The sequence below is a fragment of the Bos indicus x Bos taurus genome, chromosome 26, assembly GCF_003369695.1.
Source record: "Bos indicus x Bos taurus breed Angus x Brahman F1 hybrid chromosome 26, Bos_hybrid_MaternalHap_v2.0, whole genome shotgun sequence".
NCBI lineage: Eukaryota > Metazoa > Chordata > Mammalia > Artiodactyla > Bovidae > Bos > Bos indicus x Bos taurus.
Window position 1 is genome coordinate 34,326,419 of NC_040101.1, and position 16,612 is coordinate 34,343,030.

General features: G+C 41.4%; 1 protein-coding gene and 1 pseudogene across 3 annotated transcripts in view; both read left to right on the plus strand.

Moving 5' to 3' along the window:
• Positions 1-16,612, plus strand: part of TCTN3 (tectonic family member 3) — a 28,703-nt gene that overhangs the window by 11,903 nt on the left and 188 nt on the right. Inside the window, exons 13-15 of one of the 3 annotated variants that reach the window (XM_027529227.1) lie at positions 5,297-5,434; positions 7,551-7,684; positions 11,555-11,633. In XM_027529227.1, coding sequence (XP_027385028.1) covers positions 5,297-5,434; positions 7,551-7,646 — 234 coding nt within the window. In that variant the 3' untranslated portion in view covers positions 7,647-7,684; positions 11,555-11,633. Of the gene's footprint in view, positions 1-5,296; positions 5,435-7,550; positions 7,685-11,554; positions 12,168-16,612 lie in introns of those variants that run through there. The other 2 variants (XM_027529226.1, XM_027529228.1) reach the window with 2 other exon arrangements.
• Positions 1,974-4,651, plus strand: LOC113884583 (annotated as a pseudogene).

The following is a 16,612-nucleotide window of genomic DNA, read 5'->3' on the forward strand; positions in this document are numbered from 1 at the left end:
GCTCCCTTTCCCTTTCTCAGCACTATTATGACTTTATTCCTTGTATACTTCTTTCCTTTTAGTGAGACTTGGGGGATATGTAGATGCATGTAGATACATGTACTTGATCCAAGTACATTTTATTCCATTATATGGATAAACCATAAATTAATTTATTTAGGCAGAACATTAGGCAAAGCCTAGATTATTAGGCAAATAGATAATTAGGCCTAGATAATTAGGCAAAGCCCAGATTATTGTATCAGTCATTTGATCCAGTCTTTGGACAACTGTAGTCAAATTAAGTTTTCTTAAACCTCATAAAGCCATACCTAGGGAGCGTGGTTTGGGGTGATAGATAGCTGAGTATTAAGAAATGGTTAGTGACCAGGACTGAGATTATAGCGGAATTTACTCTTTATGATTCTTAAACCTACTATTTACATTTTTAAATCACATTTTTGTAGAATATTTGATAACATGGAAAAATTTTCCTAATATAGATAGAAAAAATGAAAGGGAAAGTGTTCTAAAATATTTGGAACAAACACATGAAAAGGTCATTAGTTAGTCAATATCATTAGCCATTAAGGAAATGCAAAACCACAAGGACATACCAATTTATACCCACTGGGATGGCTATAATTTTAAAAATGGATAATAACAAGAGTTGGCAGCAATGTGGAGAAATTGGAACCCTCAGACATTGCTGGTGGGACTACAAAATAGTAGAGCCAATTTGAAGAGTTTGACAGTTCCTGAATAAATAGAACGTAAACATGGTCTGTCTTCCCCTGTTCCTAGTTTAGACATGTTATTGCCTATGTTTGCTGCTGCTGCTGCTAAGTCACTTCAGTCGTGTCCGACTCTGTGTGACCCCACAGACGGCAGCCCACCAGGCTCCCCTGTCCCTGGGATTCTCCAGGCAAGAACACTGGAGTGGGTTGCCACTTCCTTCTCCAATGCAGGAAAGTGAAAAGTGAAAGTGAAGTCACTCAGTCATGCCCGACTCTTCGCGACCCCATGGACTGCAGCCCACCAGGCCCCTCCGTCCATGGGATTTTCCAGGCAAGAGTACTGGAGTGGGGTGCCAAGTCTTACTATAAATAAAAAGTGTGAAGTTAGAAAAGCAAGGCATATTTGAGGATAGTTGGTTTTGCTAAGTTATCATAACTTCCTGATTTATGTCCTCACTTCCACCAGTCCTTCCTGCATCTTAGAATTAATTGTCCTGGAGTCAGACTGCTTAGTTGGGCTTCATAATCTAACCCTGAAACATCCTTCCTTAATCTTTCCACTGTTTGTGTGTTCAGATCCATTGCTTCAGTCAAGTGGTCGGCTCGGGGCCAGTGCCTCACACATGCCTGGCACACAGGAGACCGTAACAATTGTACTTAATCAGTAACTGCCCCTCAATGGCATCACGTGCTATTCTAGTTGCATACCATTTTATGTGCCATCTCTCTACCTAAATTTTCCTTTAAACACCATTTCCTCCATCACACATTACTCATCCCGGTTCTATGAAGCCATCCTCAACCAGAAATGGCTGCTGCTTCTGGCATTCCACAATAGTGACTCCACCACTCACTGGGCACTTCATATAACCATTGTACATGGGCTTATTTATGTTTTATTTATCTCTATGTTAGTATTTCCATTTTATTTTCTATTTTAGTTTTTCCATTTTAGAATATTATCTTTTTAAGATCATGGACAATAATAACCTCAGATATGCAGATGACACCACCCTTTTGGCAGAAAGCGAAGAAGAACTAAAGAGCCTCTTGATGAAAGTGAAAAAGGAAAGTGAAAAAGCTGGCTTAAAACTCAATATTCAAAAAACTAAGATCGTGGCATCCGGTCCCATCACTTCATGGTAAATAGATGAGGAAACAATGGAAACAGTGAGAGACTTTATTTTTTGGGCACCAAAATCACTGCAGACGGTGACTGTAGCCATGAAATTAAGACACTTGCTCCTTGGAAGAAAGCTATGACCAACCTAAAGAGCATATTAAAAAGCAGAGACAGTACTTTATCAACAAAGGTCTGGGCTTCTTTTCATCCTAGTGGATAAGGTAAGGGAGCAGGTCCTGGAATGGGCCTCTCCTTTTAAATACGATCTTGTTCCCAGCTCTGGAGCGCAGGATGGGCACGCTGCCTTGTCCCACCTGCTGTTTCTGTTTATTTGATGCAAAGAGGACAATTTAGAAAACCTCTTTTTGGTTCAGGAGATCCTACCAGAGGAAGAAACATAGGACCTGCCTGCCAGCCTTTCATTTTTCCTTGCTCTATCTTTTGTGGTAGTGGAGCCTGGATGCTGTTACCCATGTAAAAGGAAAGGTTTAAAGTGGTATCCTTTGGGCTTTTACCAGAACATGTTGCTGAACACCAAGCTTTTCAAGATGGTCCTTCTGAGCATCCTTAGAATCCTTCTTCTTTGGGGACTGGTGCTTTTTATGGAACATAGGGTCCAAATGACACAGGTAGGGCAGCCCTCTATTGCCCACCTGCCTGAGGCCCCTACCTTGCCCCTGATTCAGGAGCTGCTGGAAGAAGCCCCTGGCAAGCAGCAGAGGAAGCCTCGGATCTTAGGGCATCCCTTACGGTATATGCTGGAGTTGTACCAGCATTCAGCTGACGCAAGTGGACACCCTAGGGAAAACCGCACCATTGGGGCCACCATGGTGAGGCTGGTGAGGCCGCTGGCTAGTGTAGCAAGGCCTCTCAGAGGCTCCTGGCACATACAGACCCTGGACTTTCCTCTGAGACCAAACCGGGTAGCATACCAACTAGTCAGAGCCACTGTGGTTTACCGCCATCAACTTCACCTAACTCATTCCCACCTCTCCTGCCATGTGGAGCCCTGGGTCCAGAAAAGCCCAACCAATCACTTTCCTTATTCAGGAAGAGGCTCCTCAAAGCCTTCCCTGTTGCCCAAAGCTTGGACAGAGATGGATATCATGGAACATGTTGGGCAAAAGCTCTGGAATCACAAGGGGCGCAGGATTCTACGACTCCGCTTCGTGTGTCAGCAGCCAAGAGGTAGTGAGGTTCGTGAGTTCTGGTGGCATGGAACTTCATCATTGGACACTGTCTTCTTGTTACTGTATTTCAATGACACTCAGAGTGTTCAGAAGACCAAACCTCTCCCTAAAGGCCTGAGTTTACAGAAAAAGACCCTTCTCTTCTCTTGAGGAGGGCTCGTCAAGCAGGCAGTATTGCATCTGAAGTTCCTGGCCCCTCCAGGGAGCATGACGGGCCTGAAAGTAATCTGTGTTCCCTCCACCCTTTTCAAGTCAGCTTCCAGCAGCTGGGCTGGGATCACTGGATCATCGCTCCCCATCTCTATACCCCAAACTACTGTAAGGGAGTATGTCCTCGGGTACTACACTATGGTCTCAATTCTCCCAATCATGCCATCATCCAGAACCTTGTCAATGAGCTGGTGGATCAGAGTGTCCCTCAGCCTTCCTGTGTCCCTTATAAGTATGTTCCCATTAGCATCCTTCTGATTGAGGCAAATGGGAGTATCTTGTACAAGGAGTATGAGGGTATGATTGCCCAGTCCTGTACATGCAGGTGACAGCAAAGGTACAGATAGATCAGGTTTGCCCAAGAAATTAGAAAAGGATTTATAGTAAACAAATATTGTTAAATCTGAAAGTGCTCAACCCAAGTGCTCTACCCAATCTGTAGATTCTATTCCTTACCTTCAGCATTGTACTTTAAGTCTTCTTCCCCTATTTATGAGTGTCTCACTTTATAAAAACAGTTCTGATGCCAAATATCAGTATGTTTTGACCACTAGTCCGTCTTCTGAGGATCTAGAAGGTTTGGGGTGAAGACAGCAACTTGAGATTTTATACTCCTCTTCTTTGCCTCCTGAATCCTAGAAACTATTACCTAATTGAAGAGACTGCTTGCTTCTGTGTTTGGATTTCCCTCTACATCTAAAACTGTTTCTTAGATGGACTAGGAAACTTTTAAGCAGTAATCTCCCTAGAAATCTTCTGAAGGAAACAGAAGGGAATCTTTTTCTAAGCCATCAGGGTTTTTCCTCTCAGGCTCTGAACCTGGCAGAAATGCCTGGGATGATCCCTTTATTATACTGCTGTGAAGAGAGCAGCCGTTAATAAAGCCAGTAGGGAAATGTGAATGGAGCAGAGATGACAATCATTTCAAAACCTCTTATATCTATAGTGAAAAAATGAAGAGTTGTCATTGTTGATTAGAATTATGTATGGGGGAGTCATTTTAAATTTTCTCTGGAACAATAGATTTCACAGGGTATTTTCTCATTGTAGGTAATCCTTAAACCCTTGTTAATAATCCTACAGAGAAAGCTTGCTGGTGGCTCAGAGCCTGAGAGTTGGCCTGGTTGGGAGTGGAAGGCATAGAAGGCTGCAGTTAGGAAGGTTAATAGGGCAGTGGGGGAAGGGTGAAATGTGCTGAGACCTGGGGCTGACTTCATACTGGGCTTGCTTGTTTGTGTGTTCAGCTGGGCTCTGAGCATGGGTCTCTGGGGGAGACAGGCTTGCTGTATTGGGAGGCATGGAGTTCTGCCTTGGACTAAATAATGCTTGCACTGTGACTCTTTTCTATTCCTGTGCTGTATTGAAGTGATGGGGACTGGGTTGTGTTGCAAATAAATCATTTTTGTTTAAAAAAAAAAAAAAAAAAAAAAGGTCTGTCTAGTCAAAGCTATGATTTTTCCAGTAGTCATGTATGGATATGAGAGCTGGACCATAAAGAAAGCTGAGTGCTGAAGAATTGATGTTTTTGAAGTGTGTTGTTGGGGAAGACTCTTGAGAGTCCCTTGGACTGCAAGGAGATCCAACCAGTCCATCCTGGTTGGAAATCAGTCCTGAATATTCATTGGAAGGACTGATGTTGAAGCTGAAACTCCAATACTTTGGCCACCTGATGCAAAGAACTGACTCATTGGAAAAGACCCTGATGCTGGGAAAGATTGAAGGTGGGAGGAGAAGGGGACAACAGAGGATGAGATGGTTTGATGGTATCACCTACTCGATGGACATGAATTTGAGCAAGCTCCAGGAGATGGTGATGGACAGGGAGGCCTGGTGTACTACAGTCCATGATGTGGCAAAGAGTCAGACATGACTGAGCAACTGAACTGAACAATAATACGACCTCTTATGAACTTCTGTGTCCTTTCCCTAAGCCACATTGTCTTCTCTGTTATTGTGTAATGTTTAAGAAACAACAGCTACTTAATGCATGATAAATATTAATAACTACAGGCAACCATCAGCAATTACCCATCAAGTGCTTCTTTACTCTCCTGCAGGCTATGCACTGTACTTCCTGCTGTGTCATACCAGTTTCCCTGGAGATCCAGATACTGTGGGCATATATAGGCCTCCAGTCCAACCCACAAGCTCATGTGTCAGGAGCCCGATTTCTATACCAACTCCAGTCCATACAGGTAAGCCTTGCAAAGCCTAGATTATTATATCAGTCATTTGATGACCAGTTAATTTTTTAACTTCCTGAAAGTCAGTTTATGCTACCAGCCAAAATTCTAATGTTTGGTCAGAATGAGCTGAAACAATTAACTTTCAAGTAGATCCTCCCTAACTGGTTACTGAAATTAACATGTTTTCATGGTAAATTCAGTCTATATTTTTTCCCCGTGTTTTTTTAAATTTCATGACTACAGTATAGGTTACTTTGTTTTAAATTATCATACTATAATTACTATACAGTTTGATTCAACCACAGAAAAGATATTCTATGACATTCTATGTATTCAGTGACAGTCACACATTTGTTAGTCTCTGGCCAGTTGGTTGCTGTTAAAGTTACTACTGTGGCTAGTTTGTAATCATCAATTCTTGGCTGATTGCACTCCATTAAAATAAATAATTTTAATATGTAGTAAACATATACCTGCTGTTTAAGATGTGCCATAGGACAGTTTTAGCAACTGCCTACAGCTATGGGAAGTTCAAAAATAAAATGATTAGGTCCTGGTGAACTTCATGTATGAACTGTTATGCCAGATTATTTTTTAATGGAAATTAAAACTAATTGAAAGTGTTACCTGTAAGTCATTGATTTTACCTCCCAGAAAAGAAACTAGAGACTACATTTAAGTCAGAAGTGAAATACCTTTAGCTCTTCCCTCACACAAGTTGAGCACCTTAGCTCTTTATGCCTATAAATGTGTTCAAACTCGTTACCAGAAACTGTGTTAATACGAACATTCCATTCTTTCTGTGTTGGCTTACTGAATAAAACAGAACTCTTTCTGTAAGATTCATTTAACCTGTTACAGATATGGCACTGAATCTATTGTTTTATATTTATGAACCGTATCTTTATTCATGAATACCTGTGTAGTTTGGGAATATACCTACAGGATTGTTCTTTTTATTTTCCTGAATCTCTGGTTCTCTTAGGCATTGAAGCTACCCAGTGCCTCTGTCTTTTCCAGGTATTTTTAATCATTGTATTTTTCTAGTATTTAATAGAGGTTAGCTTTTCAGGTTGGAGAAGGCAATGGCAACCCACTCCAGTACTCTTGCCTGGAAAATCCCATGGGCGGAGGAGCCTGGTGGGCTGCAATCCATGGGGTTGCCAAGAGTTGGACAAGACTGAGCGACTTCACTTTCACTTTTCACTTTCCTGCATTGGAGAAGGAAGTGGCAACCCACTCCAGTGTTCTTGCCTGGAGAATCCCTGGGACAGGGGAGCCTGGTGGGCTGCCGCCTACAGGGTCGCACAGAGTCGGACACGACTGAAGTGACTTAGCAGCAGCTTTTCAGGTTAGTCTGTCCCCTCTACAAAATCACACTTACAGTCATTCACATCTAACTGTCCTAAGTGGTTGACAGCTGAGAATTTCAGTTGTGCTTCATTTGTGCATAACTGAAGACACAATTTCTATTCTAGTGATGGAGCAAAAATTAACTCTGTTGAATTTATTAATACTGAGGGGTGATTTGGGATATGCCAAATCATGTGCCTTTACTTAGTGTGATTTAAATGATTTGCAAGGGTAATTTTGACTATACAAAAATGTTCACTTGAGAAGCTCGCTTCCATGAAAGATACTATGCCCTTGTAAAAGTAAAAGGAGTTATGAATCAATAGTGTCATATCACAAAAAGTTCAGTTCAGTCGCTCAGTCGTGTCCGACTCTTTGCAACCCCATGAATCACAGCATGCCAGGCCTCCCTGTCCATCACCAACTCCCGGAGTTCACCCACACTCATGTGCATCGAATCCAGCCATCTCATCCTCTGTCGTCCCCTTCTCCTCCTGCCCCGAATCCCTCCCAGCATCAGGGTCTTTTCCAATGAGTCAACTCTTCTCATGAGGTGGCCAAAGTATTGGAGTTTCAGCCTCAGCATCAGTCCTTCCAATAGCAAATGCAAATAATTCTATAATAGACAGTTTTATCATCTGTATTGAAATTTTTTTACTGCAATCTTGAATGGAAATTTTCTCCTGAAGTCACATAAGCACTCATTTTTTCTTTATGTGTTTATACTGATTATTTGTCCTTAATTTTAAATCACTTCCCTTTATCCACACAGGCCTGTCTCTCAGGACTTCCTGTGCAATTTTTTCTCATCATAGCAAGAGCCTATTCAAAGAAAACTAGTATACATGTTCCAAAGTGTCTAAAGTAATAAAAGGAGGAGCTAATTAAGGAGACATTTTGCTGAAGGTATATCTTATGCAGTTCTTCTCCTTACCCCATGGGCCATCCTTTGAAAGTTTGTAGTTGACAGTGGTCTCACCCAGGCTGTGTCAGTCAGCTTAGTGTGTCTGAATGATGGCATAAAACTAAAGCTGAGTAGCAGACAAGCAGCCTGTAGTCTGTTTAGCCTGTGGACTTGTTTGATTTGCAAAGCATTTTGTTTTTTAAAATTTGTGTTTTTTAAAATTTAAAAATCAAGAAATTTTACCTTGACATCCAGATCTCTGACTTGTCTTGAAAATCTGGTGATAAGAGATCCTACACTCCTTCATGGCATAAAATCTACCACCAATTGGTGAAAGTGAAGGTTACTCAGTTGTGTCTGACTCTTTGCAACACCATGGACTATACAATCCATGGAATTCTCCAGGCCAGAATACTAGAGAGCGTAGCCTTTCCCTTCTCCTGGAGATCTTCCCAACCCAGGGATCGAACCCAGGTCTCCCACATTGCAGGCAGATGCTTTACCAGCTGAGCCACAAGGGAAGCAAGAATATTGGAGTGGGTAACCTATCCTTTCTCCAGTGGATCTTCCTAACCCAGGAATCGAACCAGGGGCTCCTGCATTGCAGGTAGATTCTTTACCAACTGAGCTATCAGGGAAGCCATACTGAATGGTGATTGCCACTAATAAAATACCTCCTTCACACAGCCTGCAGCTACCCACCCTTACCTGCCCCACTTCTCTCATTTAGGTTATCTGCTTAGCCTGGTAGGATATTTATGTTTCTACACCTTGAAGTGAAGGTTTCTACACCTTGTCTGAAGTTTGAACTGAACTGTCAAAATGACTTTTCATTGTATAAATGTAGCTTTAGAAACACTTTAAATTCCTCTCACTACAAAAAGTAAAATAGCAACATTTTTGGAATGTTCCCAAGAACAAACTACAAAATGAAGAATTTAAGCAAAACATTGTGTAGACTTATATCTTCTTGTCTGATAATAATAATAGAAAAACATCTATTGAACATTTACTATATGACAGGCACTGGTAATATTTTTTATAAGTATTCTTTAAATAAGTATTGAATTCTCACAACAAACCCATTAAGTAAATACAGTTTATTTACATGGTACTCTGCTATTTATGTTTTTGTACTAATTGGGCCTTTACAAGATTATAGGACTGCCAGATGTCAGTAGCTTTTTGTCTTTTTGTTGGGACTATTACTTTTCTAAAGAAAAAAAAAACAACAAAACAACCCTGCTGGCTCCTAACTAAAGGGTATGTGGATAAGAGCATCTCTCAGCACTTTGAAGCCAGACTGGGGCAAGGTATTTCATTATGCAGAGTAATTTCCCTATTTTTGGTTCCATACTTCACTCTGTCCTTTCTATATATCTTGAAATCCAGAATTTCTCTGGTTTAAATTTTCCAGTCTCTCATTGAAACAGGGAAAGGGTGGTTGTCTGATTTCATTGAGGAGGATATCACTCAGTAACCATGTTCTGTCCCTGCCTCATCCCTACCTCCCTGTTATCTCCTATTACTGAGTCAGGGTTCTACAGAGATCCTCTTCTAGTTTCTGAAGGCTTTTAGGTTTGGCCTTCTAACCCTCTGTGAAACCTTGCTTCCATCTATTTTCTGTATTCATGTATTATGTTATCTCTCCATTTCAATGAAGATGGAGTTTTGTATCTGTTTCTTATTAGAGTGGTTTTAGGATATATAGAAAGAAGACATGCCTTTACATTGCCATCCGAAAATCAAGTCTAGTAGTAGCTCTTGATGAGCCTATATCCTCAGTGAATCTGAAAAAAACAACCCGATTCAAAGAACTTTTACAAAAAACATGCAGGATTTCCCAGCTGTGAAACACCACTGTAGACTTAAATATATATTCAAGTGGATGGCTTCCCTGATAGCTCAGTTGGTAAAGAATCCACCAGTTTGATTCCTGGGTAGGGAAGATCCACTGGAAAAGGGACAGGCTACCCACTTCAGTATTCTTGGGCTTCCCTTGTGGCTCAGCTGGTAAAGAATCCACCTGCAATGCAGGAGACCTGGGTTCGATCCCTGGGTTGGGAAGATCCCCTGGAGAAGGGAAAGACTACCCACTCCTGTATTCTGGCCTAGAGAATGCCATGGACAGTCCATGGGGTTGCAAGAGTCAGACACGACTGAGCAACTTTCACTTTCATACATGAAACTAAAAGTTGCTTTCTTGGGCTCATAGCTGTCTTAAAGGTCTGTTCTCAGTATAGAACAAGTTCATAGAATGACCAAAAGTTCCCTGATTTGGGAGTTTGCAGAGCTAATGACACTTTTCCCTACCTGAGTTTGAAACCAATTAAAAAGAGTCAGATGGAGATCAGAATTCCAGCTTTATCACTAATAAACGCTAGGCAGGTGGTTATGACTTGAGTGTGCAGCAGGGAGCTTCCTAATGTACAACTGCACTCTTCCATTATGAGTTCAGTACCCCAGTTTTAACCACAATTCCTCCTGCTTGTGGGCAGTTTAAAACTTGCCCTCCCCCAAAGGCTCTGAAATGAGTCAGAACAACACATTAATTAAATCAACTCTTAGGTAACACTGAACACAAGGCTGAAAATCCATTCTCTATTCTATTTTCCATCCTAAAGTATTTCTAGCCATCCCAGCTTATATAGCTCATCAGGCATTCTGCAGTGAGGTTAAATAACAGTATTAACATATTTCAGTAATGTCAACTGCAAAAGATTTGCTCCAAAAATTGAATACATCCTCTCCCCATTATGAAGTTCCTAGGGAAAAATTAAAGTCCGAACAGGAAATCCTTTTGTAAGTTACAGTCTAAAGAAAGGTTATTGCTTATTCTTCAGTAATAAACTCCTCCCCGTTTTTTTTAATCTGGTTAGTCTCAGCCAGTCTTGGCTGGAATCAGGGAACCCTGGCATCTTCAGCCTAAGCTGGCTGTACTTAGAATGCATGTGGGGCTTTCAGAGCCACAGAAGTTACATTAATTGTATACCAAGCCCTGCATGAACGTCACTGTTTAAAAAAAAAATCCAAAGAGTTAGTATGACATGCAAAATTATCACAGCACTGGCCCCACATTCATTTTTAAAATATCTATAGAAGGGTTATACCAAGCAAAATTATGTTCCTAGAACCTGACATTTACTGTTGCCAAAGGCCAAAGCAGAGATAATATGTGGCATCAGAGTGAAGACAGAAACACGATAGTTACTTACTATCAAATTATAATCAAAAGTTTGCCTGGTGAACAGAGTTGGAACAAAGGGAATTAATTCAGTTTAGACAAACATGATTCTAGTCATCAGGCTGCAACCATATCCACCCAAAGCTACATGAGTCAGCTTGACAAGGTCCCTTTTCTTGGGAGCATCGTTTTCATTTGACTTGAATTGGTGGGTGATTAGGAGGATCCTTTCTAACCCTGAGATTCTGTGAATCTTGATTTTTTTTTTTTAATCTACATTGCTGAAGTTCTTTGCCTTTTCCATGAAGTTTCATGTTTCTTCTTGCAACTGAAGAAGGAAGAAAATTGCTACTACTACATACACTAGTACATGTATACTGTTTCAGAGCCTGGAGCCATTTGGGACATGATAAGGTAGAGCTGCTAAAAGCGTAACAGGAGCAGTGGCTTCTCTGTTATCAGGCCAGCTCCCCAGCTAGGGGAAGCTGGAGTTAGTCTTTTGGTAGGTGTAAGTGTTCACAGTTTTGGTCCAACTGTTGCTAAGTAAGTAATTTCCTGTGTCTCAGAAAGTGAACTGCATAGCAGTCTGTTATGGGTCTTTATTCAGGGTAGTAATAATAACATTCAAATTGGAGGGCTGTTTGAATGGGTGCCAAGCACTGACCTGTCATGGACATTCTTCCTGCAGGATTCCCAGCCCAAAACAGAAGTACCTTTGAAAACTGTGGTGACCTTTGTGGACATTACCCAGAAGCCAGAGCCTCCAAGAGGCCAACCCAGAATGGACTGGAAATATCCATTCGACTTCTTTTTTCCCTTCAAAATGGCATTTAGCAGAGGAGAAGGCTCTCAAAAAGGCTCCATCTTTCCCATTATTATCCTGTGTCTCCTATTGCTTGGAGTTCTCAACCATAGAGACTAAGTGAAGAAAGGAGAAGAATCAGATTTCAGTTTTCCCCATGGGAAGTTCTGAGGCAGCCTACTTATTTTGGCTAAACAGATCCTCACCTACTCATGACCAGAGGACAGCATTTAGGAAAACAGAGGACCTATCTGAAGGAGTGGAAGGAGGCCATATGGCAACTTTATGTTTAATTTACTGAGAAACTGCCACACTACTTTCCAGAGTGGCTGTGCCACAAGCAGTATATGAGGCTTCCAGCTGCTCCACATCCTTTTGCTATTGTTTTTATTTTAGCCATCCTGGATAATGGATGTAAAATGGTCTCATTGTGATCTACCATACCTTTTTAAACTATAGTATATGAGATCTGTCAACTAAAAAAAGATTTACAACTTTAGAGTTGTGAGTTAAGTTTTATTTGGGGCAAAATGAGGACTGCAGCTGGAGAGGCAGCATCTCAGATAGCTCTGAGAGACTGCTCCAAAGTGGCAGTGGGAAAAAGAAATATATAAGGTTTTGGTGAAGGGGGAGTTCAATACCATAAAGTGAAGTCGCTCAGTCGTGTCCAACTCTTAGCAACCCCATGGACTGCAGCCTACCAGGCTCCGCCGTCCATGGGATTTTCCAGGCAAGAATACTGGAGTGGGGTGCCATTGTCTTCTCCATTCAATATGTATCAAAAGCCTTAAAAATGTTCATAAACTTTAACCCAACAATTCCACTTATTAAACATTATGGGGTGGGGGGATGTCCCAACAATAAAGTGGAAAGTGGAGTTGCTCAGTCGGGATTAGTTAAATCAACTATGATGCAACCATAGATTGAAATGTTGTACGACCACTGAAAATTGAGTTAAAGTGAAGTCGCTCAGTTGTGCCCTACTCTTTGCGACCCCGTGGACTGTAGCCTACCAGGCTCCTCCATCCGTGAGATTCTCCAGGCAAGAGTACTGGAATGGGCTGCCATTTCCTTCTCCAGGGGATCTTCCCCACCCAGGGATCGAACCCGGGTCTCCCACATTGCAGGCAGACACTTTACCATCTGAGTAGACCAGTCCTTATTGCCATATGAAAATACTCATGATCTATTTTTAGTGAATAAAATAGGCCATGAAATAGTACATATACTTTACGGTCCTAATTTTGTAAAACAAAAATATTTATACATATGTACTTAGACAAACAAAAGTCTGAAAGACTAGCATGTTTAAAATGGGAATCTCTCTTAATAAGCATTTCTGATATTTATGATCAGAAAATAAAACTGTATTTTAAAGAAAGGAATTTGCTCTCTGGAAAAAAAAACCCTCCCTGTTTATCATATATAGGGTTTCTTATTTATGAATAACTTCCCATTTCTGTTGATGTATTTGTTTGCTTGACATTTAAGCTTGTCTTTTAAAGCAGGAGTTCCCAAAAGTAGTCACATCAAAATCTGGGGTTCTTTAAAAATGTTGATTCCTAGGCCCTGTATCTAGAGATTCTAATTCACCTGCTAGAAGAACCTGTATCTTTTTAAAAGGCTTTCTGGTGCTTCTGATGTTCAGCCTGGTTTGTGAAACTACAAAGGATATTCCATAGTCTGGCCGAAACTGGTTTAAGTGTTTGTCCTAACATTGCCAGCTCGTATAACATGTCTGCTGGCCTAGCCTACTCCCTTTTCTCTGAGAATCCCCCATCACATAGAGCTCTGCTGTGTTTGAGTTATCTGCATGACCCCTCCTCTCCCTGCCACAGCTGACTAGACCAAAAATGGGAGACCTGGGGCAACTTAGGCCAGTAAGGTTTTCTCTCGAGGAATATGAAACTGGGACCAAGCCTAAAAGTCAGTGGGGAATAGGCACTGAAGATATTTTAGGGCTGAGGAAGCCATTTTTAACCAATGTTCACTAGGGAAAAGTGTATCTTAAAAAGAGAAAAAAAGAGGCAGATGTGCAGATATAAATGTAAAGAAGAAACCCAGAGATAGGGGAGAGTCTTGATTCCCAGATTCTAGTTCCTTGTATCCACCTCTTAAGAAATCCAATTTTACCTCCTGCTTTTGGAAACTATTCTCCAGTAAATTGTTTTGTTTGAATAAGTTTCTGTTACAAGTAAAGAGCAGTAGACTAAGATAGCTTTAACCTAGTACTCTCTGGCATGTGAAGAAGCAGTCCTCAACCCTGCCTTCTTATACTTGGGTTCTAAATAAGCCACTTCCTATGTAACTTTCTGGTCATATCTAGCCATATTTCCACTTGCTGAGACAAAAATCCCTCCAATCAAAAGAGAATCTTTTTTTAATTTAAGTCACATGCAGGAAAGAGACCATGGCTGAAATATTTTTCTTGATTTCTTTTCTTTTTTTAACTTATATTCACTATTTTTATTTATTTATTTCAAAGGCAAACGATTATAATTGTGGTATTTGATTTTCCCAATCCACAGTCACGTATCCCACTCAACTTTATTGGTGGAGTAGAATATTAACAATAAAATAGTAATGAAAACAAACAAAATGTTTGGGCAGTGTTAAAGAATTTTCATATTTGATCTTAGCAATGCTATAGGCTAGTATATGCAGAATATACTATATAGAATATAGGCAAGTATAGAAAGTAGACAAGGACAGTATTACTGGGCCCAAAGAAATTAAATTCATTCATTTATCAAATATTTATTGGCCATTATGTGCCAGGAATATACTTTCCTGCTCTAAGGAGCTTATATTCTAGCAGGAAAGGCAGACAAACAATTATTGTTTAAGGTGATGTGTGGTTTGAAGTGAAAATGTTAGTCACTCAGTGGTGCCTGACTCTTTGCGACCCCATGGACTTTAGCCCACCAGGCTCCTCTGTCCATGGGATTATCCATGCAAGATTACTGGAGTGGGTAGCCATCCCCTTCTTCAGGGGATCTTCCCGACCCAGCGATCCAACCCTAGTCTCCTGCATTGTAAGCAAATTCTTTACTGTCTAAACCATCAGGACACATTAAGAATAGAACTTCCTGAGTGGAGAAAGCCTCTGTCCCTAGTGGCTTTAGCTATACCTGCAGATACCTATTTTGTTCTAAGTTCATAGTGAGACTCTTAAAAGCTGAAGTACCCACTGAAACTTCTGGAGGGCAGTTTTATTTCTTTTGTTTCTTCTACTTTAAATCCAAAGTGCTCAAAACTTAACACGTTTGGTGTTTTCATCCTTCACCCAAAAGAACTACTCCCCTCATCTATTTCCTAAATGTTGTAGCACCACCAGATTTGCAATCAACAATCTCAGATAGGCAGATGATATCACCCTTATGGCAGAAAGCGAAGAGGAACTAAAGAGCCTCTTGATGAAGGTGAAAGAGGAGAGTGAAAAAACTGGCCTGAAATTCAGCATTCAAAAAGATCATGGCATATGGTCCCATTACTTCATGGCAAATAAATGGAGGAAAGAGTGGAAGCAATGACAGACTTTATTTTCTTGGGGTCCAAAATCACTGCAGATGGTGACTGCAGCCATGAAATTAAAAGACACTTGCTCCTTGGAAGAAAAGCTATGACAAACACAGACAGAGACATCACTTTGCCAACAAAGGTCCGTATAGTCAAAGCTATGGTTTTTCCAGTAGTCATGTACAGATGTGAGGGTTGGACCATAAAGAAGCACTGAAGAATTGATCCTTTCGAACTGTGGTGTTGGAGAAGACTCTTGAGAGTCCCTTGGACAGCAAGGAGATCAAACCAGTCAATCCTAGAGGAAATAAACCCTGAATATTCATTGGACGGACTGAAGCTGAAGCTCTGATACTTTGGAACCTGATGCAAAGAGCCAACTCATTGGAAAAGACCCCCATGATGGGAAAGATTGAAGGCAGGAGGAGAAGGAGACGACAGAGAACGAGATGGTTGCATGGCATCACCAACTCAATGGACATGAGTTTGAGCAAACTCAGGGAGATGGTGAAGGACAAGGAAGCCTGGCTTACTGCAGTCCATGGGGCCACAAAGAGTCAGACACAACTCAGCGACTGAACAGCAACAACCACCTCCTTGTCTCTCATTCTCCCTCTTCCAAGTAGTGAACAAAGTCAGCTCTCCCTCCTTTATGCGCCCTGTCTGCTGCTGGAGCCTTTTCCCCAGCCATCATTTCTTACTTGGGCCTTTGCAATAGGCTAAGTGAGCTCCCAGCTCAAACCCCTCTCTACTGATTTCAGACACACAGAGCTGATCATGTCACTCCAGTACTTTGAAAGTCAGGGTTCTCTAACTTTGAGGATGAAAAGATTCAAATTCTTTGGCCTGTCACAAAAATTTTACAAGCCCCTTCTGCCCCCTCCCCCAAACACCTCTCCTGTCACGTCCCACATGTAGCCTCTCCTCACAAGGCGTCTCCTGCCTCCAGACATTCCATTCCCTCTTCCTCCTGCGATCCTGCTCCCCGCTTCCCCCAATTCGAATGTCTACTCTTTTCAGACTTGCCTGAATCCCCAGACACGGCTCCTCTAACATTAATCAAATAGTGTAACCATTTGCTCACAGGTCTGTCTCTCCCATAAGGTGACCATGTTTTCCTCCGAATCTAGGGAATGCCTGCCACAAAGTAGCCGAAGTTTAATGAACGAGGAATAGGTTCAGCATTGTTCTCAGGAACTACCCCACAACGGGCAAGATGCCTTCCTAACAAACCTCCACCAAAGTGTTCTTGCAACCCCAACCACCTACGTGCCCAGCGATACGTCTAGGCCTGTCTATGCAGAAACATGCCCTTTGAGGAAAACACTGCAAGTAGAAAAGGACAGAGTCCGAACTCTAACTTTAAGGGTGAATCCAACTGTCAGGGATTAAATACTACTATTTTAGAATACAGTAGCCTCACCA